The 23,399-nt window shown below is 49.0% G+C and overlaps 1 protein-coding gene across 1 annotated transcript in view; it reads left to right on the top strand.

The window, feature by feature from the left end:
* Positions 1-21,602, top strand: part of eps8a (EGFR pathway substrate 8a, signaling adaptor) — a 37,003-nt gene extending 15,401 nt beyond the window's left edge. Inside the window, exons 2-21 of the mRNA XM_079734039.1 lie at positions 2,915-3,002; positions 4,354-4,427; positions 6,903-6,970; positions 7,526-7,687; positions 8,652-8,801; positions 9,217-9,299; positions 9,491-9,627; positions 10,235-10,320; positions 11,042-11,168; positions 11,442-11,530; positions 11,630-11,704; positions 12,915-13,060; positions 13,780-13,978; positions 14,509-14,543; positions 15,580-15,673; positions 16,049-16,189; positions 17,719-17,971; positions 18,544-18,727; positions 19,446-19,578; positions 21,393-21,602. Of these exons, the coding sequence (XP_079590165.1) occupies positions 2,938-3,002; positions 4,354-4,427; positions 6,903-6,970; positions 7,526-7,687; positions 8,652-8,801; positions 9,217-9,299; positions 9,491-9,627; positions 10,235-10,320; positions 11,042-11,168; positions 11,442-11,530; positions 11,630-11,704; positions 12,915-13,060; positions 13,780-13,978; positions 14,509-14,543; positions 15,580-15,673; positions 16,049-16,189; positions 17,719-17,971; positions 18,544-18,727; positions 19,446-19,578; positions 21,393-21,503 (2,412 nt within the window). The 5' untranslated portion in view covers positions 2,915-2,937 and the 3' untranslated portion in view covers positions 21,504-21,602. The remainder of the gene's footprint in view (positions 1-2,914; positions 3,003-4,353; positions 4,428-6,902; positions 6,971-7,525; positions 7,688-8,651; positions 8,802-9,216; positions 9,300-9,490; positions 9,628-10,234; positions 10,321-11,041; positions 11,169-11,441; positions 11,531-11,629; positions 11,705-12,914; positions 13,061-13,779; positions 13,979-14,508; positions 14,544-15,579; positions 15,674-16,048; positions 16,190-17,718; positions 17,972-18,543; positions 18,728-19,445; positions 19,579-21,392) is intronic.
* The last annotated feature ends 1,797 nt before the right edge of the window (positions 21,603-23,399 follow it).

Below are 23,399 nucleotides of genomic sequence, written 5' to 3'. Positions count from 1 at the left end.
ACACACACACACAGAATATTTTTGTGTAGCAGTTGTTTTATTTCAACTTTATGAACTTTTCATCTGAATGTGACATTTCCCAGGCGGCCCCCAGGAAGTGTTTAATGGCTCGTTAAGAAGTGGAAAATGCTCTGTGTGGAAACTAGCTGGCACGACTCTCTCTCTGTGTGTGCAGTGTTTATCTTTTATAAAGGAGTGTTGGGTTGGTTTCTGCTGCCAGGCAAAACCTTTATTCAGCAGCTCAGATATTGTTTGGTCTTACCAGGAGAATTGCTGAGAGAAATGCTAGTGTGGTTGTGAGTGTAATGCGCTCCTGTTTGTTTTAGTACTAGTATCGTGTAGTATCGTAGGAAGTAGTATCGTAGGATGTCAGTGTTCTGTCTTTCCCCTTGGATTTAGTTATTTGATTTGAATGCTACCTGAATCACCTTGTTTGCACACTGATTAAAGGCTTGGGGACTAGGGTATGAGTTTGGTTATTCATTGGCTCTTTCAAAGCCCTTAGGAGCGTCTTGACCTGACGTGATAAGATGGTGCTGATGGTGTGTGTCCCGAGTTGTCCTTCAGCAGAGGTCTCAACCATCGCACGCTGCAGGGCGTGGCTAGGAGTCAGCCGGGCTGTTTATCGTGGTTGACTTTCTACCCACACTCCAATGACATATCGTCTGGTGAACATACCAGCTCTGTAACGATGTTTATGAATACAATAATGGACTCTCGAAAGAAGGTATTGCATTGGGTTATGTTTTTTTGTGACACTTTTACTAACTTTCAATTCAACTGATCTCATAATGTTTTTCATTTCAGATCAAAAATACTTTACATACTTGCCAATGCTTTTTCAAGTGTCTATGCTAATTTTGCCATGTGATGTCATCAGTAGGCCGACTGCCTCGACCAATCACTGTCTTTGATGTCTTTAGGTTTAGGGATGGCAACAGACCCGTTGGTCAGGGTTGTGTTGGGCGGCGTGGCTGTGCCACTGCAAAGGCAGTGAATCTGACCTCCCTTGTCTATTTTTAATAAGTGGACCATTGCTGGTGTTCTGGGTCTTGGTGTGTGTGTGTGTGTCTGTGTGTGTGTGTGTGTGTGTGTGTGTGTGTGTGTGTGTGTGTGTGTGTGTGTGTGTGTGTGTGTGTGTGTGTGTGTGAGTCACACACACTCCTTCCTCCCCACACCCGTTTGTGTCATCCCCCCCATTTCCATTTGCATTTTCCAAATCTGTGGCCGCAGGCTGAAGGAAGTCGACGTGTTAAACATGCGATGTTGAGTTCATAAGGACAAGCGTTGACGTCGTTGTCACGCCAACTGCTCCCTCGTCACCTTCTCGCCCATTCCCCCCCCCCCCCCCCCTCCCACCCCCCTGCCGGTCCACACTCATACAGAGACAAGTACAGGCAGTCTCGGAAACAAACCGTCTTGACGAAGTAACTTGGTTTATTTGACGCAGGCGGTCTAGTCTCATGCCGCCCGGCCAATCTGTTGAATCGTTTTTCTCCAGGACCCCCTACAGCGGGAGACGGTGTCGTGTGTCTGTCACGTTGTGAACGGCGTTCAGTTGTCCAAAAAAACGGTTGTCAGTTGCAACACACAAATTCGGCGCTAAACGGCATTTCCAAGTCAAATATCACAGAAGAGGCACGGGTTAGCTTGTTGGCTTGATAGCTTAGGTTAAGAGCATTTGTGAACACAGTGCTTTTCCACAGTCGTCACTTTGTTTGTATGTGAAAGGATTTATATCAGGGTGGAAATCTGACATCATTTAGTGAGGAAAGAGAGTGGAGAAGATACATTTTCCATTCACCATTTGATGACATTTTATTTTTCTTTTGTACTAAATCAAATCAAATAAACACTGTCTTGTTTTAGAAACAGCATATAATTAAGTGAGTTGTATGTCGTCAGATGAGGATTTACGATTTTTATTATTGACAACTTGTTGTTCTGCGTCTCCCCTCAGACTGGGTTCAGACAGTTCGGCTCCATCTTTGAAACCTCGTTGAATATGCAGCATGTGACATTTATTAAAAGTAAACAGCTGTGAAGGAACACACACACACACACACACACACACACACACACACACACACACACACAAAGACACACATAAAAAGACACAGACACACACACACACACACACACACAGACACAGACACAGACACAGACACACACACACACACACACACCCTTCTCTAGTCATAGTCGGGCTCTCTGTGTTGCAACCAAAGCTGCCGGGCACTAAACCCAGTCCACCAATCAGCCCAGGCTCCCTGAGGCATCACCGGGTTATTTGCGTAAGCAGCATGTCCACACCGTACAACAATGGCTCTGAGGTCGAGTGATGGGTTCAAAAAGACAAGGGCCGCAATCTCCCTCTCTCTCCTGTTGGCCCCCGACCGGGCCCTCGAGGGGACGGGTTGCGTCCGTCTTGTCTGATCAGTCGCCTCCGATCTGCTCCATTGTCTGTGTCGGAGATAGCGTAATCTGTGTGTTGCCAGCAGGGTATCGTTTCGTGCCGATTGGTTAGCGGCGGGCTTGCGTCGTGTGATCAGGCGTCACTCATCTACGGCGCGGTTGGGGAGGTTGAAGTGTATTTATATTTTGGTTGTATTTCTGTCAGTGCTGTTGAATGGATCAGTGGAGTCATCTGTTGGCCAAGGGCATTGATTTGTCCTTGTTTTGGACGATCCATGAAATACGTTCAGTCGTCTTATTGGGTAAAAAGAGATCTGTTGTTTATAGCTTCAGAGAAGCACATATTGGGTTGTTGTCCTCTGTTGCAGATCGCTGTATTTAAAAATGTGGCTCGAATGCTGTCGAATTTAAGATTTGCTTATAACTTGGGATTGGTATTTTGCAACTATTAACGACATTCCGTAGACTAAGTGTGTGTCCTTGTCCTTCTTCCATCCAGGCGTGTCTTGTGTGAAGTCCAGGATGAACGGCTACGACAACCCCGCCCTCGCCCCTGGCACCTTCGGCTCCCATCCCTCCCACCTCAAGTGAGTACCCCCCCGCCCCCTTTATATCACCGTTGCATTGTCCTTGCCAGTGGGTCATCCATTTGGAAAGTGATGCGTTTTGAGATGGTATCGTAAATGGTGGAAGAACAGAAGACAATAGCTGCTCTCACAAGACAAAACGGGTGTCCAGTATATATGAGCTGAAATTAAAATTGTAAATGCGAATGTATATTGCAACATTTGTAAACATACTAGGCTAATATTTTCACACTGGGATGGAGGTTGTAGAAACAAATCATTCACACACTTGGTCAACACCTCAAATCGGCAATTAGTGGCCAATCAATTTTTTTTAATTTTAGATAAAACCAACAACAAATGTGTCAGCAAATGTGACATGGTGGGTAGTTCCTTTCTCACATCTTTCTCCATCAGTGACTGCTCAAGAGCTCCTCGGCACCAGCGACCAGCTCTCCCAGCAAACCCATACATCTCTATATTTGACCATCCGTTCATATTCCCACAATTCTGTTCTCTCCTGGACCAGTGTGATAAAAACCCAGTGACCTCTGCTGCTCTCGCACCATACATTGGTTAAGCGGTTAAAAAACGAAATCTCGTCCGCTCTCTGGAAGATAATCTCCACTGCGGGAGAAGTCTTCATGTCAAAGAGCCGCTCAGGGTGGCCGTTCATCGATTGAGCCCAGGTCTGTCCATCAGCTCTGCGACAGAAGAACCATATCCATTATTAAACGCCCTGGCATAGAGCCTCACACCCAGGAAATGTGGGAAAATATCAAGTGTCTGTTGTGACGATGGTGTGATCTCCCTCGTGACACCAACTGACCTGCTGCGGTTTCCCGCTCTTTTCTCTGCGATGCCCGCATGCTTAGCAGTTCGGAAAGGAAAAGGGTGTAAAACTTGATGTTTCGTTTTTTTTACAAAGGTCTCTCTCCTTGAATTTCTAAGAAACAACAAAAAAACACAAAAAATAACGAATTTATCGTAGGCTAGCTTGTGACGTTAAAAAGTGCATCATGTAGCCTGGCTGCCGTTTAAACCCAATGTGACATTGGGACAATCATGAAATTAAACGATATGGATATTTATTGAGCGGCTTCGTTGAATACTCAAATCTGATTGGTCAATTATGACATTTTACGATCTGTTACTCCTAGAGCAAACCCCTGCTTTCAATAGCAGACCGTTGCTATGAATTCTATTTCCAACTGTAAACTCAAAGTCGTTGGGTTCTGTGTCCCCTCCTTGGGTTTATTTCGCAATAACAAACCCCTTGCTGTGCATTGTGTACAATTTCCACATTTGTTACGGGAAGGTGTTAATATCTATCCAGTTCATTAACTTTGTTTGTGTTTTTATTCTTTTTCAGCGGCCATAGCTCCAAATTACCTGAGCCTCAGGAGAATAAAGCCAAAGTCAAATCCAGTGCCAAAAGTCTGTACGGTGAGTTCATTCCCCTGTTTAAACCTCATCTAGCCACTCCTCACTTCTGTATACTTATTAAGTCTGCCCTCCATTACACAAGAAATATCAACATCATCAGTGTTTGCTGTTGGTGGGAAATGTCTGCCAGGCCATTGGCTAGAAGACGTAGCTTTTACCGTAGCTTTGACCTAGCTTACTTTCTTCCCTCAGGAGGTGAGATCTCCTGTATGGCTCTCGTATATAAGTAAAGGTGGTGTGTTAGGAACCCCGTCATCGAGTTACCGAAGGGTCGGATAGAGAACACACACGGACGCACTTTAACCATTAGGGTGGAGCTGTCGAGGTAAACACGGCGTCAATAGTGAACGCGAACAATGCCACACACACCCATGCACTGTTTTACTGCCTGGGAGAATAGGAACAATACTGGGTTAGGAGTGTGTTAGGGGATGGAGAGAGGGCCATGTTGGGCTCATTACCCTCAGAAAAACAAAGAAATATTTTTTTAAAGTATAAATGTTTTTGAGCGTAGATCTATAAAATGTTTGTTTTAGTAGCATTTTTAAGTGTGTCTGCTCCTAACAAGGTGTGGAAAAACACAATTGGGCTGTTCACCCTTTTAGCAAACTTGGCAGACGATTGCGCTGGCATAAAATATACTTGAGTTCGACTGCACACAAGCCCGTAAAAATGTGAACATTGCTATCTAATCTACGCAGCTTATGTTCCTAGGAAAATGTGTAAGCAACCACTGCTTACTGTCTTTTGGCTGCCCTTCGCCAAAACACCTCTGATTGGCCGAAAGACCTAGCACCAGGAACAATACAACATAAAACCTATACGCCTAGACATTGTGTTTGACCTCAATCTCTTTCCAAATGAATATGATGAAGACAACGATGGCTGTGAGAGAGTCCAGTCGGGGCTGTGCTCTGTGTAGAACTAGTACTCGCATTGAGAGAGGAGTCGATCCATCGTTTACTTTCTGCGTCACCCGCTGTCATTCCTCAAGAGACACCACTTTAGTCTCTTCACCTTTGACCCCTCCCTGCTCGACCAATCGCAGGCTCTGACGGACCGTATTTCTTCCGGACGTCCGCTAAGCACAAAAAGAGTGAAAGTAAGACGAGCAAGCTGCTTGTGTGCGTTGGTGTGTGTGTGTGTGTGTGTGTGTGTGTGTGTGTGTGTGTGTGTGTGTGTGTGTGTGTGTGTGTTTCTATGTATGTGTATGTTTTGTTTTTGTGTGTGTGTGTGTATATTTTGTTTTTCTATGTGTGTTTGTGACACACACACACACACACACATCCTCTCTTACTTTCTGTGTGGGTGTTTTTTGTTCTTCTGTGTTTAGTTTTTCTGTGTGTGTGTGTGTGACGTGCGGTGAATAACTGTGCACATATTTTTACGATGACGTAAATCAAGCGATCCATTTCACTTGCCGCTCATGCGGTCATGGGGCCGCTCAGTACCCAGGAACCATCACTGTTGCACTTTACCCTCAAGGGAAACTAAACAAGGGAAGTGAAACTGCAGTAACAGCGCCCCCTCTGGTCGGTGGCCGCGTTTTCTCACCGCGTCGGGTCCGGCTGATCACTCACCGACGTTTGAAAACCTATCCCAAGGCCCCCCCCTGTGTTCCAGGCTGTTCTCTCTGTGTGCACGGTGGTACTCGTTCATGTTCAGCGGAACAATGAGAGAGAGCTGACCGGCCCTCTGCTCTGATCCGGCTCTCTGTCGACCTTTCCACCCAGCTGCTAGACTTAATATCATGTGGGCTGGGTCATTGTTCCGGATTGTAAAGGTAATAATCCAATGACGTCATGACTGTCTACTTAGCCCAGGTACGCGGTTGCCCTGCGAAAAGAGGGGGAGTTGGACACTATTAAAAAATACAAAGCCGCAATCGTCACAAAGCACCAAACACAAGATAGGAACAACAAGAATTATTGCAGTAACTTTGCATGCATTGCGTAGGTTTAAAGCTCTCCGCGGACAACTGGGATCACGGCCTCTTACGGAAAATCTCCAGTAAGTGGACCACTTGCCCGTCCCCTACGCCCCTACCCCAGTGAAGTGGATAGATGGATGTCCTCCCCCCCCCCCCCCCCCCAACCCGTCCCGTCTGCCAGTGTACGGCCCCCAGCAGTGTTTCAAAGTATCGGTTCGTTGACGTTGGCCTGTGATGATCCTGTCTGGAGATCAACACAGCTCCACAGTGTCGCTTGTTTCTAGTATCTTGTCAGTCGTACCCTGTCCTCTCAGACCCTGACCTCGTCAATCACCGCCTTGATTGGCTGAGGGCGACGATTGATGACGTCTGAAAGGTCAGGTAGTGTGTGGCTTTTTGTGTTGTGATGTTTGTGTGATGTGTGTGTTTTGATTCTACAATGAGAACCGAGTTTCACAGTAAAAGACCCCACCGCTCAGTTTACGTTTTTTACAATAGGGAACAATTAAATAAAATCATCTTCCTCCTTTTTTTTTTTTTTAAAGAGCAAAGGAAGCACTACACAAAGACCAGCATCAACAGCCTGACGGACACATCCCAGTACCATGTGGAGGTAGGCGGGACCACACACAGACAGACAGACAGACAGCACGGAACACCAATAGGACGGCTGGATGGGAGGGAGCCACACAATGTGGATTTAGATGATCGGAACATGAATAAACAAGAAACCCTCCCCAAACCCTTTCCTCCCTCCTTCTCCTCCCCCCTCTCCTCCCCTCTCCTCCCTCTCTCCCTCCCCTCTCCCTCCTCTCTCCCTCTCCCTCCTTTCCTCCCCCTCTCCCTCCTCTCTCCCTCTCTCTCTCCTCCCCCTCTCCCTCCTCCCCTCTCCCCTCTCTCCTCTCCCCCCCTCTCCTCCCCTCCTTCCCCCCTCTCCCACCCTCCCCTCTCCTTCCCCCCCTCTCCTCCCCTCTCCTCCCCCCTCTCTCCCCTCTCCTCTCCCCCCCCTCTCCTCCCCCCTCTCCTCCCCTCTCCCCCCCTCCCCTCTCCCTCCCCCCCTCTCCTCTCCCCTCTCTCCCCCCTCTCCCTCTCCCCTCTCTCCTCCCCTCTCCCCCTCCTCCTCTCTCCTCCCCCCTCCTCCCCTCTCCTCCCCTCTCCTCCCCCCCAGCACCTCACCACCTTTCTGCTGGACCGTAAGGACGGCATGGTGACCGCAGAGGACGGCATCCGCCGGCTGCGTCTGCTGGACGCCAAGGGCAAGGTGTGGACCCAGGACATGCTGCTGCAGGTGGAGGAGAAGACGGTCAGCCTCATCGACCAGGACACCCAGGTGGGCGGAGCATGTTAGCGTGTTAGCTTGTTAGCATGCTGCCGTTAGCATGAGCCTAGCATACCAAGCAGCCAAGCATTCCGTATTTACAGGTGGGCGGAGGAGGCGGGGGCGGAGCCTGTTAGCGTGTTAGCTTGTTAGCATGTTAGCGTTAGCATGAGCCTAGCATACCAGGCAGCCAAGCATATCATATTTACATTTTACATTTAGGGCATTTAGCAGACGCTTTTACCCAAAGCGACTTACAATGAGTATATTTGTCATAAGAAGTGAGACAATATATCGCTGTCGGTACAGTAAGGATGTTCGTAGAACCAAGTGTAAGTACCAGCAATCGCTAGGCTAACCCATTCCCCGTATACAGCAGTGATAGCTGGAAGGATATTTGGAAGAAAATTGTCTCTCTGAGTCACTGAGACACAGATAACTGATCTCTGAGACACATCAGTTATCCTTCCAACCAACTTTCTTTTTTTTCATTGTTTTTTTACTTGACAACATTTGTGTAACTAGTCAAGCGTTACCCCAGATGGTCGGGTAATCTGGGTGCGATACGGCGCTGGTTCTGACGTTACCAATGTCTTTTAAGACGTTAAAGGGGACATATTATACCACTGGGTGTGAGTGTGATCAGCCGTGAAAATCTGCTTCTTCTGACATCACTAGTGGCCGTGTCCACATGGATGCGTGCCGGATCGATCGGTCTACCAGCCTACCCAGTGGTAATGCAGCGAACGTTGCTCATCTATCCAGCACACATCTAGGTGGACACGCCCACTTGTGATGTCAGAAAAGGCTGACGTTCCGAACGGCTTGTATAATAATTTCCCCTTTGAACTTGGCACCGATGGCTGGATGGACTGCGGGTCACCACGGCGGTTCAGGTGCGAACTCCTGATTTCCCCCGTGGTGACGACGTGTCGTTGCTTGACTCTTGTTGTTCCCTTCGCGTTCGGCGGAGCAGAAGGAGCTGGAGAACTTCCCCGTGGGGAGCATCCAGTCGTGCCAGGCGCTGATGAACGCCTGCTCATACGACTCCATCCTGGCGCTGGTCTGCAAGGAGGCGGGCCAGGCCAAGGCCGACCTCCACCTCTTCCAGTGCGACCACATCAAGGTGTGTGTGTGTGTGTGTGTGTGTGTGTGTGTGTGTGTGTGTGTGTGTGTGTGTGTGTGTGTGTGTGTGTGTGTGTGTGTCTACTTGCACGCTATCCCTCTTTCTCTTGTGCTGTAGCTCTATACACTGCTTTATCTCTCGCTCTTGTCTCTCTCGCTCTCTCTCTCTCTCTTGTCTCTCTCTCTCTCTCTCTCTCTCTCCCTCTCTCTCTCGCTCGCTCTCTCTCTATCTCTCTTGCTCTTGTCTCTCTCTTGTCTATCCCTCTCTCGCTCTAACTCTTGCTCTATCCATCTCTATCTCCATATCTAGCGTTCATCCTCTCTCTCTCTCTCTTCCCCTCATTCAGTACATTATATTTACATGCTTAATATGTCGCCCTCCCTTATACCTTCATCTTGTCCTATCTCCGTTGAAGGCGAACCTGATCCAGGCGGATATAGAAAGTGCCATGCTGGACGCCAAAGCGGGCAAAGTGAAGAAGAGGCCAGAGGCCCTGAAGTAAGGCTCACTTTCACTTTTCATCTTCATGCCGTAAATAAATAATGAATGATGATCCTGTAATCTGATTGGATGTTCACTCTCTCTCCCCTCTCTCTCTCTCTCTCTCTCTCTCGCTCTCTCTCTCTCTCTCTCTCTCGCTCCCTCTCTCGTTCTCTCCCTCTCCCTTCTCTCATCCCGCCCCCCTCCAGGATGATCCTGAAGAGTGACGGGCTGATTCCGCCGCCCCCGGCTGCCCCCGCTCCCGCCCCCCCTGACTCTGTCAGTCAAATGGACGTGAAGAGCAGAGTGGCTGCTTGGTCGGCCTGGACCAATGAGCAGCAAGAGAGTGAGTGACTCCATCAGGCCCCTCCCCTTTTATTATGGGGAGATTCAATGCATTTCCAGTAGTAGTATTCAAGTGGGACGGTGAAGAGAACAGCCACATGAGTCAGAATTCTTCCTGCGTTTCCTCGGCTATTTCCAGCTCTGAAACCGATTTTCAGACTTTCCCCCTCAAGTATTATTTTCAGAGTCATTGGCAGCCGTTACCGGTCAGAAGCAACGGCTCCTGACCCCATAATGCTTCTGTTGTAATCTAATCTCGTCCCTCCTGTTTACGGACAGGGAAGTAGCTAGCCTCAAAGTTTATGACTAGAAATGAAGAACTGAATCAAAACATGAATCTAACTTATATAGGCTATTTCAATTGGGTCAATCCAGCTCAAAACAATATCGTCTACTAATCTGACCAGCAGTGGTTGAATTTGTGTTTTCTTTTGTCTATTTAAAAAATGATTTACTGCACACAAGTTGAACACAAGTAGAGAGAGATAGACATTGAACGAGTCAAACAGGGACCTTAAATATATCACAGCTTACTACGTAAACTACAAAGCATGGCTGATGTGTAACACGTTTGTGTAACACGTTGTGTAACACGTTTGTGCGTTCAGTGCTGACGGACGACCAGGTGAGGCGCTACTCTGGCGAGGCCGACCTTCCCGTCGGGATGACGGTGTTCCACGTGGACCGGGACGTGGTGAGTGCCTTGCGGTCTGCAACGACCTGCACCCCAGACCTCTCAATCCTCCTCAACCCTAACCCTAACCCTAACACTTACCCTAACCCTCCCTCAACCCTAACCCCAACCCTAACCCCAACCCTAACCCCAACCCCAATCCCAACCCTAACCCTAACCCTATCCCTCGTCCTCACCTTAGGGAATGGCCATCTTGTCTCCCCGATGTTGTGGCGGGAAAATACATACATATATTTTTAATCGTTAAAAATTAAAAACTATTTAATTCAATTTATTTTCTTTGCATAAACGCTGGAACCTGTCAAATAAGCAAACATTTTGTAAATTCAACATAATGGTTTAGTTCAGGTTTGGGGTTTGTTCCACACCAGCTCCATTTATGTATGTATGCTTGCAGAAGCATCAGTTTTTGTTGTTTTATCTTTTCAAGGCCGCTAATGTATTACTGCCTGGGTAGACTTTGATATTCCGAGGTTTAATCATTCTATAAAGTCTCCTTGTCAGTCACATTGCCTTGAGTCAATCATCTCTCCAAGTCAAACAGCGGATTAGTGGCCTGATAGGAAATGCTAATGTTTGCTACATTTACAGTTGGCGCTATTTTTGCTATTGGTATTGTTAGTAAAAAAAAATATTTGAAACATTGCATCTGCTGGTCTGAAAACCAACCAAACATATTTACTGGATTTTGTTGTAATTTATTTATCTTTTTGTTTGACAGAAAATCCTGAACCACATCCTGGACGACATCGAGTACTTCGTCACCAAACTGCAGAAGGCCGCCGAGGCGTTTAACGAGCTCTCCAAGAGGAAGAAGAACAAGAAGGGCAAAAAGAAAAGTCCAGGAGGTCAGTTTCTGCCCCACATCTTCACCGTCCTCCTCCTCAGCCGTTATAGGGTTAGGCTGTGACTTATCCCTTATTCTGAATTATTTTGTCGAATTTTGTTGTGATTTCGATTTTAATCAACAATAACCTTAACCCTTACTCTAATCTCGTGTTCATATTAAACCCTGCGATCCAATAAATTGTTGAGGCCTGACCATAGATCGTAAAAAAGAAAAAGTTCTGAGACGATCAGGTTTTTTGTTCTTAATGTGATGTTCTGAATGTGTCCACCAGAGGGCGTCCTCACTCTACGCTCAAGGCCCCCGACCGAGGAAGAGTTCGTTGACTGTTTCCAGAAGTTCAAACACGCATTCAATCTGCTGGTAAGGAAGAAAAATGCTATGTATATAGCGTACTAACCTAGTGGTTTAAAATTTTCAGCACATTTTAACATTTTCTCCCGGTCTACTTCCAATCCACAGGCAAAGTTGAGAGCCCACATCCAGAACCCCAGCTCCGCGGATCTGGTGCACTTCCTGTTCACGCCACTGAGGATGGTACGGTCGTCACGTTCTTACCGGCAGAACTATTGATTTGGTATTGATAGGCTAACATTTTTTGTTCTTTGTCGTGCCCTGGGGAATTCTTATTGTGCAAATGTTTTAGTTTCCTTGTAAAAATGTTTTAGTTTCTATTCTTGGGCGCTCATGGGATGATAATATGGATATTGTGGAGGTGTAGCAGCCAGCTCTGTGGCTTGAATCCAACAGGGCTCTTCAATATCATCTTCCTTCTCCTCCTCATCCTCCTCATCTTCCTCCTCCCCATACCCACAATCCTCCTCCTCCCCCTCTTCGTCTTACTCCTCCTCCTCCTCCTCCTCCTCCTCCTCCTCCTCTCTTGTCGTCATCGTCGTTCTCATCCTCCCTCTCCTCCTCCCTTTTTGTCCTCCTCCTCCTCATCCTCCTCTTCCTCCTCCTCCTCTTCATGTTCTTCCTCCTCCTCCTCCTCCTCCTCCTCCTCCTCCTCCTCTCTTGTCGTCATCGTCGTTCTCATCCTCCCTCTCCTCCTCCCTTTTTGTCCTCCTCCTCCTCATCCTCCTCTTCCTCCTCCTCCTCCCCCTCTTCGTCTTACTCCTCCTCCTCCTCCTCCTCCTCCTCCTCCTCCTCTCTTGTCGTCATCGTCGTTCTCATCCTCCCTCTCCTCCTCCCTTTTTGTCCTCCTCCTCCTCCTCCTCCTCCTCCTCCTCCTCCCCCTCTTCATGTTCTTCCTCCTCCTCTTCCTCCTCCTCCTCCCCCTCTTCGTCTTACTCCTCCTCCTCCTCCTCCTCCTCCTCCTCCTCCTCCTCCTCTCTTGTCGTCATCGTCGTTCTCCTCCTCCCTTTTTGTCCTCCTCCTCCTCCTCCTCCTCCTCCTCCTCTTCCTCCTCCTCCTTCCCCTCCTCATGTTCTTCCTCCTCCTCCTCCTCCTCATCCTCCTCTTCCTCCTCCTCCTTCCCCTCCTCATGTTCTTCCTCCTCCTCCTCCTCCTCCTCCCCCTCCTCATGTTCCTCCTCCTCCTCCTCCTCCTCATCCTCCTCTTCCTCCTCCTCCTCCCCCTCCTCATGTTCCTCCTCCTCCTCCTTCCCCTCTTCATGTTCTTCCTCCTCCTCCTCCCCTCCTCATGTTCCTCCTCCTCCTCCTCCTCCTCCCCCTCCTCATGTTCTTCCTCCTCCTCCTCCTCCTCCTCCTCCTCCCCTCCTCATGTTCCTCCTCCTCCTCCCCCCCAGGTGGTACAGTCCTCGGGGGGCGATCTGGCCCGCAGTGTGGTGGTGCCGCTCCACACCAGAGAGGCCATCGACTTCCTCCACGCCAACGGCACCGTGGACGAGAGGCACCTGTGGGTGACGCTGGGCGACGGCTGGACCAAGTGCCGGTGGGGTCCCCCTCAGTCATGAGATCGCCTCCACCACGTTAGGCCTGCACCATAAATCGTTGTAAAATCGCGATCTCGAGTCACACCTCTTTGGATTTGATTTTTTTAATTAATTCAATGTTCTTTTTCTTTATTATTTTTAAGCCTTAATTCACAGGTGTGTAGAGTTGGTTCAGAGGTTATAAAAGGCTGGCAATTAAAGACAATCTGCTGCTATATGTACAAAATAAATCATTCAGTTTTTGATGCTGCACTTTAATCAGTTATAAAAGGGCCATATGAAACGCAACGTGCTAGAGGTGCCAAGAAACTATTTTTGGTACTGCCTTTTTTTTTTTTTTGGTCATGGTTCATGTGTTCAATAAAAAATACATTTTGTGAGAAAAGAATCGTGGCAGAGAGTCGTGATATCAATTCTAAGCTTAAAAAAATTCGTGATTCGTATTTTTCCCAGAATCGTGCTGGCCTACACCAGATCACCTCCTTCCCTTCTCTCCTCTTCCTACGGGTCTTTGAGGATTTAGAAAAGCGCTATATAAGACTAGTGTATTATTATTGTGATAATAATATATATAAAAAAAGGCTTTGCTTTGAGAAACAGGGTGTGGGAATCAGCAGAAAGGTTGTGGGTTGGATCCCTTCATGGTGTCTGACACTGTGTGTGTGTGTGTGTGTGTGTGTGTGTGTGTGTGTGTGTGTGTGTGTGTTCCTACCCCCAGGTTGGAGTGGCCCAAGGAGCAGTACTTCCCCCCCTGCCCCCTGCGGTTCCGTGACGGCTGGGAGCCCCCCGCCCTGCCCCCCCCCACCCCGGGCCTCCCGAGGCACGAGCATCAGGCCCCGGGGGGCCCGCTGGGCGACGCCCTGGGCCACGCCGAGGGCCACAGACACGAGGAGGGGGGCCTTCGCCACGCCCAGGAGGTGAGTGTGTGTTTGGACATCGGTCGCCGTGGGATACGGGTGCTGATGCTGCCGTCGGTAGTCTAGAGTGTTACCGATTGCGTATGAGCACAGAGTGCAGCAGATTAGATTTAGTCTTTCTGCAAGGAATAATAATAGATATCTCAAAACAATGAAATTACTTTTTAAGGCTTTGTTGTTCTCTTGTCTGTTTAGATGACGATAACATTTCTTATGTGATGGCAGATGGGATTAAACATTAATGTATGGTTAGGGTTAGCAGAGTGTCACATGCCCTTAGTGTTGAGGACTACATGAGACTCAACATATGCAAACAACAAATATATATATATTCCCCTTCAGCTAGAAGTGCACCATAAACCAAGCAAACGTGTACAAAGAAGAAACCCATTTAGTTGAAATGTCTTTAACGACGCATCCGCACTCTCATCTTGCTGTACAACCACAAGCATTTTAAAAGTCTTATTCCAGTTTGTTTCCGTTTTCCCGGGTGGCTGTAATATAACAAACCCGTGCACTTCTCCCCCCAGTCGTCGATGATGCCGGGCGTCCCGTCGGGCGACAGGTACAGTCTGGCAAGCGCCTCGTACGACCGCCCTCAGCCGCTGGACCAGGACATGGCCCTGGCCGCCTTCCAACAGGCCGTCAGCCGCCACGTCGATCGGTAACCCCTGACCTCTGCCCCCCCCCCCCCCGGGGGCAGAGAGGATACCGAGCCCTGGAGAACTGTCCCTGGTCGCTTGTCTTCTAAACCTCGCCCATCGTTCTCTTCTCGCCCCTTTCAGAGCGCGACTGATTCGAGGCAAACTCATTTACATTTCAGGGACTTTGCATGACATGAACATGTTTGTAATTATGCTCGCATTCACACACCGACGGCGGCGTCAACCACGCAGGGCGACAGCCAACTCGTCAGGAGCAGGTGCCTTGCTCAGGGACACCTCCACACTCAGCTAGGGGGTGCCGGGGATTGAACTAGCAACCTTCAGCTACTAGTCAACCTGCTCTACATCCGGAGCTACTGCCGCCCTCGTCTCGTGTTATTGATTATTACTACTATCTTGGGTGGGGGTTTGTCTCTTGTGCGTTTCCCTTCATTGATGTCGGGCTCTTCTGTTAGACCTCTGATGTCTTGGTGTGTTTTTCTATTCTGTGGCACGTTTTATTAATTGTTGCACTGCGCGCTAATCGCTTCGTTCTGCTTGCGCTGTCGCTTCCGCGGATAATTCCTCCGTCTGTGTTCGCTGACTTCTTTCTTCCCTTTCTGTCACACGAATTCCACCAGAAAACACGCAGACTTTGCTCCACTTTCATTCACTCTGAACTAAAGCAGGGACATTTCTCCACGGTTTCCATGATTGGCAAATTCCCTTTTTATCTAGTATCAGTTCATTCCCGTATAATATCACCATCCAAACTCCATGCACCTATTCAAGTCCATGCTTCAGAGCCATTATAGTATTATTAGAAGAATATGTTGTTGTATCTGTTTATAATAATACGTTTTTCATTTTAATGACTTGTACATGTTACCATTTGTAGTTTGATAAAGCTCAGAGTTGGCTTGTGATCTCGGAAATGTTTTTCCTCACCTCCTCCAGCATCGGCCAGCCAAAAATGTTTGCCAAATCTAAATATGACTTTGTGGCAAGAAACAACACGGAGCTGTCTGTGCTGAAGGACGAGGTCGTGGAGGTATGATGGTTTATTTTTATTACTTTCTTTGAGCTAAGCAGCCTTTTATGCTCGGTTAATTAAAATGATTACACCTACCGATAGCTGCTAGCTTTGTAGGGAGTGCCAACTTAGGTATTCTACGTATAACGTAACATTGCTATTTTGTTTTGCGTTGCTACGCAGTTGTCGCTTGCTTTGTCCGAAGAATTTCACTGCCTTGTATGACCCTGTGTTGCACTGTACATTTGACAAATTAAAACACTTTGACTTTGACTTTTAAAGTGAACCATAGAAGCTGTAACTGAGAAAGAGCCCTACTGAAGGCTGTCGGTAAACGCCTCACCCTCTTAACCAAACACGACACATTAAGAATCCCCACTGTGTGCTCCTGAGGTTCTGGACGACAAGAAGCAGTGGTGGAAGGTACGCAACGGCTGTGGGGCCGTGGGCTACGTGCCAAACAACATCCTGGAGACCACAAGGGCGGTGGACGTCAACGGCAGAGGAGAGGCCATCTACAGCCACACTATACAGGTAGAGTGAAGCCCCGCCCCTATGCTATACAGGTAGAGTGAAGCCCCGCCCCCATCTACAGCCACACTATACAGGTAGAGTGAAGCACCGCCCCCATCTACAGCCACACTATACAGGTAGAATGAAGCCCCGCCCCCATATACAGCCATAATATACAGGTAGAGTTTTGGATGAAAAACATAAAAGAAACAAATAAAAAAAATCATCCACTCCTAAAATAGCTTTCAGCATCCCAATATTTTATTGTAATCCATAACCTTTTCATTTTGAGTGCACACACCCTCTCTGATGCCGCCAGCGACCCAGCCAGCCCTACATGACTCATCAGTTCCATTATATGTCGACGTTTCATGATTCATCTGCCCTGTGTTCATTCTCCTCTGCGTGACATTGAAGCTTATGATGCCAAAGAAGGAGTTTGAGTTGTTTAAGGTAGGGCGAGTGGCTCTGTGTGAACCGCTCCTCTCTCTAGTGTGGCTTCTCCTCTCCAGATGACTCTCCACGCTGAGCCTCCTCTTCTGTGTGGTTTGCTGTGCTCCTCCTCCACCTAGTCTGCGTTGGATTAGACCCTTTTAGGCTCAGTTTGGTGTTAGCATCCCCTTGCTAAAGGTCCCATATTATACCACCAGGTGTGAGTGGGATTAGCCCTTACAAGGCGTTTGGAAATTTTGCCTCTTCTGACTTCACAAGTGGGCGTGACGGACAGATGAGCAACGTTTGCTACGGTCCGCTGGGTTTGCTGATCTGTCCAGCGCACATCTAGGCGGACACGCCCACTTGTGATGTCAGAAGAGGCCGATTTTCAAAATGTCTTGTAATGGCTAATCCCACTCACACCTGGGGGGATAATATGGGGGCTTTAAGACCCATTACCAATAACAGCGTTTGATGGATGATAGACGGTGGTGTTAGACGGTGTGTAGACACACCGACACTGCTTACTTTCCTTCATAGTCCGCCGTGCCGCCATGACCAAAGTAAACTGAACCCATCCCCCTCTGATTGCTGCCATGTTTGTAATCTTCTCCCTTCTCGCCCCCCCCCCGGACGCCAGCAATTACTGGGCGAGCTGAACGAGGTAAACAAGCCACGCCTCCTCCTCCCACCGCCGCTCAGATCTCAGGAGGGGGGGGGGGGGGATGAGAAACAAACCCTGGAACGGGAAAAGAGGGTAGCGAGCGGACCGGGTGAGGGGTGACGGTCTGCGGGGCAGCCGCTTCAGTCACGTGGTTGTGGCCCTTCAGAAAGCGGCTGCAGTAGCACGCCTTTCCCCAGAGGAGGCGCTGTGACTGGGGTTAATCTGGGCTGTTCTCCAACGGCGAGGTCGGTCTGAAGGGAACTACTCACTCGATTGCAGGGCCTTCGGCAGCCTCAATACCAGGCGACGGGTTCACCAGGGCTGGGATCCTCGAGCTTAGAGGCAGCTGGGACGGAGTTGAACTGGGAACAAATCCCAGTAGTACCATTCTGATTCAAACCCCCCCCCCTAACCACTCCACCCCCTCATGGGAACCATGTGACCTCCGCAGAAGCAGACCACCAAGGCCGACCTCGGCCCGGCCAAACCAGGAGGGGCGGTGCCCATGCCGCCGGCACCCCCCGCCCCCCACCGGCTTCCCACGCCCCCACTGCCCCCGCCGACCGAGCCCCCCAGGCCTGAGACCTCCACCTCCACCTCCACCTCCACCACCACCACCGGCGGCGCACGGGAGGTGGGCCAGAAGGACGGCGACACCGGGAGCGTCGCCATGAGGGAACTCCAGCGCCACCCGCCGGCCAGCCGTGAGTCCGTCCGTCCATCCGTCCGTCCGTCCGTCCCGAAACCCCCCTCCCCGCTGGGTCGCCAGAGTAGTGTTGGTTCGTCGCCGCACCCTAGCCCAGCCCACCGTTATCGTACCGTGTCCTTGTGGGGGTCCCTGGGAGAACGTTTGTGGCGGTGGAGTTTGTAGAGTACATCTAGATTTATTGGATGTCAGCCTCACATGTGGTGGCTGCCTGTGGTTGGTTGTTGTGAATGTGTTGAATGTAAGAATGTCAAGATGCTCCTATTGGTTAGAACTAACAAGAACCAATCAGACACTGAACCAACAAGAACCAATCAGACACTGAACCAACAAGAACCAATCAGACACTGAAACAACAAGAACCAATCAGACACTGAACCAACAAGAACCAATCAGACACTGAACCAACAAGAACCAATCAGACAATGAACCGAAAATAACCAAGACACTACCACTGTCTACCCAATGGGAGCATCTTCACCATCCGGCTAAACGAATGAACACCTCAAACACAACGATTCCTTCGCGTTGATCCTAACAAACGGCCAATCACGCGCCTTGACCCCGCAGGCAGGAAATCCAACATGGAGGAGGTGCAGGACGAGCTGATGCACCGGCTGACGCTCGGCCGCAGCACCCAGAAGAAGTTCCCGCCGCCGGCCCGCGGCGCCACCGGGAACGCCGTCAACATCACGTACGACTCAGCGCCTGACGAGGTCCGGGCCTGGCTGGAGCTCAAGGGATTCAGCACCGTGTAAGTTGAGCTGCTAGGAGAGAGGAGGCTAGGAGAGGAGGCTAGGAGAGGAGGCTAGGGAGCTAGAGAGGAGGCTAGGGAGCTAGAGAGGAGGCTAGGAGAGGAGGCTAGGAGAGGAGGCTAGGGAGCTAGAGAGGAGGCTAGGGAGCTAGTGAGGAGGCTAGGGAGCTAGAGAGGAGGCTAGGGAGCTAGTGAGGAGGCTAGGAGAGGAGGAGGCTAAGAGAGGAGGCTAGGAGAGGAGGCTAGGGAGCTAGAGAGGAGGCTAGGAGAGGAGGCTAGGAGAGGAGGCTAGTGAGCTAGAGAGGAGGCTAGGGAGCTAGTGAGGAGGCTAGGAGAGGAGGCTAGTGAGCTAGAGAGGAGGCTAGGGAGCTAGTGAGGAGGCTAGGAGGCTAGGGAGGGAGTAGAGGGGAGGCTAGGGAGGAGGACGTTTCCATCACCAATCCTTGATTCTTCTTCTCTTGCTAAAACACTGCTTATTTTATTCATTTTAATTTAGTTTTTCTAGTGCATCATGAGATTTTGTAGATCTTTTGTAGATCTTCGTTCTATTTAATTATAATTTTATTTTTATACATATAAGACTATTACCTTTTTGCGAGTAGCGCTGTTACTGGCGAGCTGACCTGGGTTTCTCATTGTGACCATCCACCCTGTTGTTAACCTCCACACAATAACAAAAGTGAAAGTGAAACTGATCTCTGGCTCCTCCCCCTTTCAGGACCATTAACAGCCTGGGGGTGCTGACCGGGGCGCAGCTCTTCTCCCTGAACAAGGAGGAGCTGAAGACGGTGTGTCCGGACGACGGGGGCCGCGTCTTCAGCCAGGTGACGGTGCAGAAGGCCGCCCTCGAGGTGGGTCCCTGAACGGCACCGGGGGGGGGCAGGGGTCCGGGTCCCTGAACGGCCCCGATGAGATGGCCAACGGGGTCATCGTAGACGTACTGTGATTGTTGTCGTTGATTCGTTGTTGTGTTGCTGTAATTGTCGGACAATGGATTGTAATATATATTCACGTTTAACTTGTTTGTTTTGTTTTACGACAGATTTTTTCTTCAGACAGATTACTTTCATTTCTCCCTTTTTATTTCATCTGCTATTTCCCCGACTGATATTTTCTCCCCGGGTACTTTAGTGTAAAGCTGTTGCATGCTCTTTGCGAACGCTGCAAACGGCGGTAGTTGTTGATTGGCGTAACGGCCAGTGGGGCGACTGCAGTGTTGTGTTGCCGTGCCAACCCCCAACTCTGGCAAGGTCTGGTGTGTGGTGTCTATCTCCCACTGCAGGTTTTCTTCTGACCCTTCCTCGATCTTCCGATTCTCTAACCACAAATTCATTAAAGGTATTAAAAGAAGTGTGTATGAAAGATTGGATGAGCTACGGGCTAGCAAACCAGTTAGCCAGTTAGCCGGAGAACTTTTTGAAGAGATACTTTTTTTTCCTTCGCTAGCCCTTTGAGGCTAACGTGGCCCGAATCTAGTCTAAAATAAGAGACTGCCACACTCACTGCAAAGTATCTTTCAAAATGGTTTCCTAGTCTGGCTAACTGGTTGACAGCCCCAAAACCCCATCTTAAGTATATCAGCAGTACATTAGCATTAGCATGAACGTTAGCCCCTGTACACAGCCCCACCCCCCCTCCCCCCCGTCCTCAGAACACCTGTTCCCAGAATGCAACAGTTCGCCTCATTCTTAATGCTCCCTACCTTCACCTCCCAGTGCCCACCCCACTACAGAACCCCGCCCTGTAGACGTAGAATATACTAGACGCTCTGCCTGGCTGAGCTGAGCTGAGCTTGGAGACGGAGGGAAAAACAACTCCACCTCGTTCGTCTGTCTGTCTGAGCTACGTTGTACCTGTCTCTCATTCACAAAACCGCTGTCACCTTAGGAACATCCATTCAAACAGGCATGGCGGGATTGTCCCATCAGGAAAAAAAGCAGGGAGGAATCATGTGTTTTTTCTGTATTTATACATACGTTCACACGACACATCTCATAATGGACTACTGATACAATTGTAGTTCAAATATGGGCAACAAAACTACAACAACAAGTCAAGCCACATTCACTGAGCAGACTTACCACACTTACCATACCCCTTACCTGCTACACCCCGACCTATATTATGTGGATGGCTGGGAGGGCAAAGGCTCTTTGCTACGTGGCTTGCGCACCCTGCGACCGCAGTCCTGAAAGAACAGAGGATTATCTCATGTGGAGGCTGCTGGAGGCCTGTTCAGCCTCTGTGAGCTGGCTCAGCCTCTATGAGGCCTGTTCAGCCTCTGTGAGCTGGCTCAGCCTCTATGAGGCCTGTTCAGCCTCTGTGAGACTGTTCAGTCCCCAAGACGCTCCTCTGAGATTTCCCCAGCTTTACACACACCTGCACTCCCTCTGATCTGAGTCCTATCCCTCTCTCGGTCTCATGCTCTGTCCTCCATCTCTGCCCTCTCTTTATTTTTAGATTGAATTCTTGTTTGACTAACTTTCTGTTATTGTTCCCTCCCCCCGTCCACCTCTCTCTCTCTCTCTCTGTAACTCTCTCTCTCCCCCTCTCTCTCTCTCTCTGTCTCTCTCTCTCTCCCCTCTCTCTCTCCCCCCCCTCTCTCTCTCTCTCTGTAACTCTCTCTCTCTCTCCCCCCCCCCCCCCCCTCTCTCTCTCTTTCCAGAAGAGCTCAGGCTCTGAGCTTCAGGAGATCATGAGGAGAAGGCAGGAGAAGCTGGCAGCTAACACCAGTGACTCAGGGGTGGAGTCATTTGACGAGGGCAACGCCCACTGAGAGCCCACCTGGGGGAGGGAACGGGGGGGGGGGGGTCACCATGACGACAGAGAATATTTATTTAAAAAAAGAAACGGCTAATCCTCCTGAAACAGAACGGACGCGCGGGAAGGGGGGGGGGGGGTGGTTAGCGGAGAGAAAGCGATCGCCATGCCAACCGTCCGCTCACCGTCTTGTCGTTCCCAGGCCGCCGCCGACCGCGAGGAGTTTGTGGCGATAATTCGTCGCCGGCACGAACTTCTCGGCTCTCCGCCGTGAGGCCGAACCCGTCGCCCAACGTTTCGGAACTCTGAATACGAACTACGTCCCTCATGGACAGTGAGCTCACACACACACACACACACACACACACCGAACACACACACAGGAGGGGGGAGGGTTCGGAAGCGCCTGAACGTGGCGTAAGGAAACCGCGTCGGAGTCGGACGGTACTTCGGGTTCCTGAGGTTCTCTCTCGTTATCGAAGGGGTTCCGGGACAACGTCCGTGTTCTGCAGAGACTGAAACGAGGCCATGGGACCAAAGTGGTTGGTTGAACTCTAGTTAAACCCACCTCAGTGTTGAGTCCGTTGTGTTGAATGAAGCGTTGTCGTCAAACCCAGGGGGCGGTGCCTAACACAACCTTCTGATTGGCTCACAGTGCTGTCAGGTGATGACATTTGCCGAGTGACAGTTTCACCTGATGGCGATTCCTCCATTTGATTTCAGTGTTTAGTTCCACAGTTTATATATATATATATATATATATAAAACAATTGCAAGAATGAAAAAGTAGACACTGATGGTTGATTGTTAAATATATTTGTATATATTTTCATATTTGATAATTTATATAATTCTTCCATAATTTTTGTCGATAAGTATAAGGTGAATCTAAATAAAAGTGATACAAATGCTAAATAGTTAGTTATGATTATAACGTTCCATGAATGTAGTAACAATAAGTATCGTTTATATTATATGTCTTAACTCAATATTGACTAGTAAAAAAAGGGTCAGTTTGGAATGTAATGGATGGTCTCATACAAGACTAGGTTGAAATGATTAGGAAGCCATGTATGTATTCCTGAGCTGTATCTAAACAAATGATCTGTATGTATTATATATGCTGCTGCATTTAGGGAAGATGCTTTTAGCGTAAACTCTATTCCAAGCCTTCTGTTCAAGCACATACACACAAATACACACACGGACACACTCACAGGGCTTACGTTTTCTTATTTTTATCTTCCCACGGATGTTGTGCTAAAATCAGCAGTTTGCAGCAAACTGCACACTGTTCATTTTCCATTCATTTAACAGCGGAAGTACCTAAGTAACATGGGGCTATCGCGAATATCAGGTACATTCTCGGCATCAAAACAAATGCGCTGACCCAACACGAAGTCTAGGGGATTACACACTGGAGATTGTGTTCGGCTTTCTTTTTTATTTCAAAATGTCATTGTCCCACAGCTGTTATCGCGTCTCTTTGCGACTGTAGTCCTTGTGACTGTACGCGTTTCACGGGTTGTTTCATTCCCAACATACACGGAATACGGCAACGTAAAACCCTGATTGTCTTTGTACATTCACAGCTTTTTTTACACAAGCAAAGACTGCCCAGCCGACAAAAAGGATCGAAAGTCGCTATTTCACTTTAAACACTTGCATGAAAGGGCCTAGTGAGGAAAGTGGAGGCTTAAACGAAGAGACTAACCCAACAAATGTAATTTGAAATGCTGAATGTAGCCCACTGTCTCGCTTTTAGGCTCTCAAACAGCCGTCCTATCCTGGTCAGGTCTGAGTGTAAAGGGAAGCCGGTAGCCTGGCTGTAGTAAGACGACGGGAGGGTGAATGTGCAGCAGATGAATTAGTAGGAAGCCGACACTCCCATGACGGACTGTTGTATGAAGCT

This window comes from Pollachius pollachius (assembly GCF_949987615.1).
Source record: "Pollachius pollachius genome assembly, chromosome: 4".
Lineage (NCBI taxonomy): Eukaryota > Metazoa > Chordata > Actinopteri > Gadiformes > Gadidae > Pollachius > Pollachius pollachius.
The sequence above is the reverse complement of the archived record's forward strand: the minus strand, read 5'-3'. Positions and strand labels throughout refer to the sequence as shown.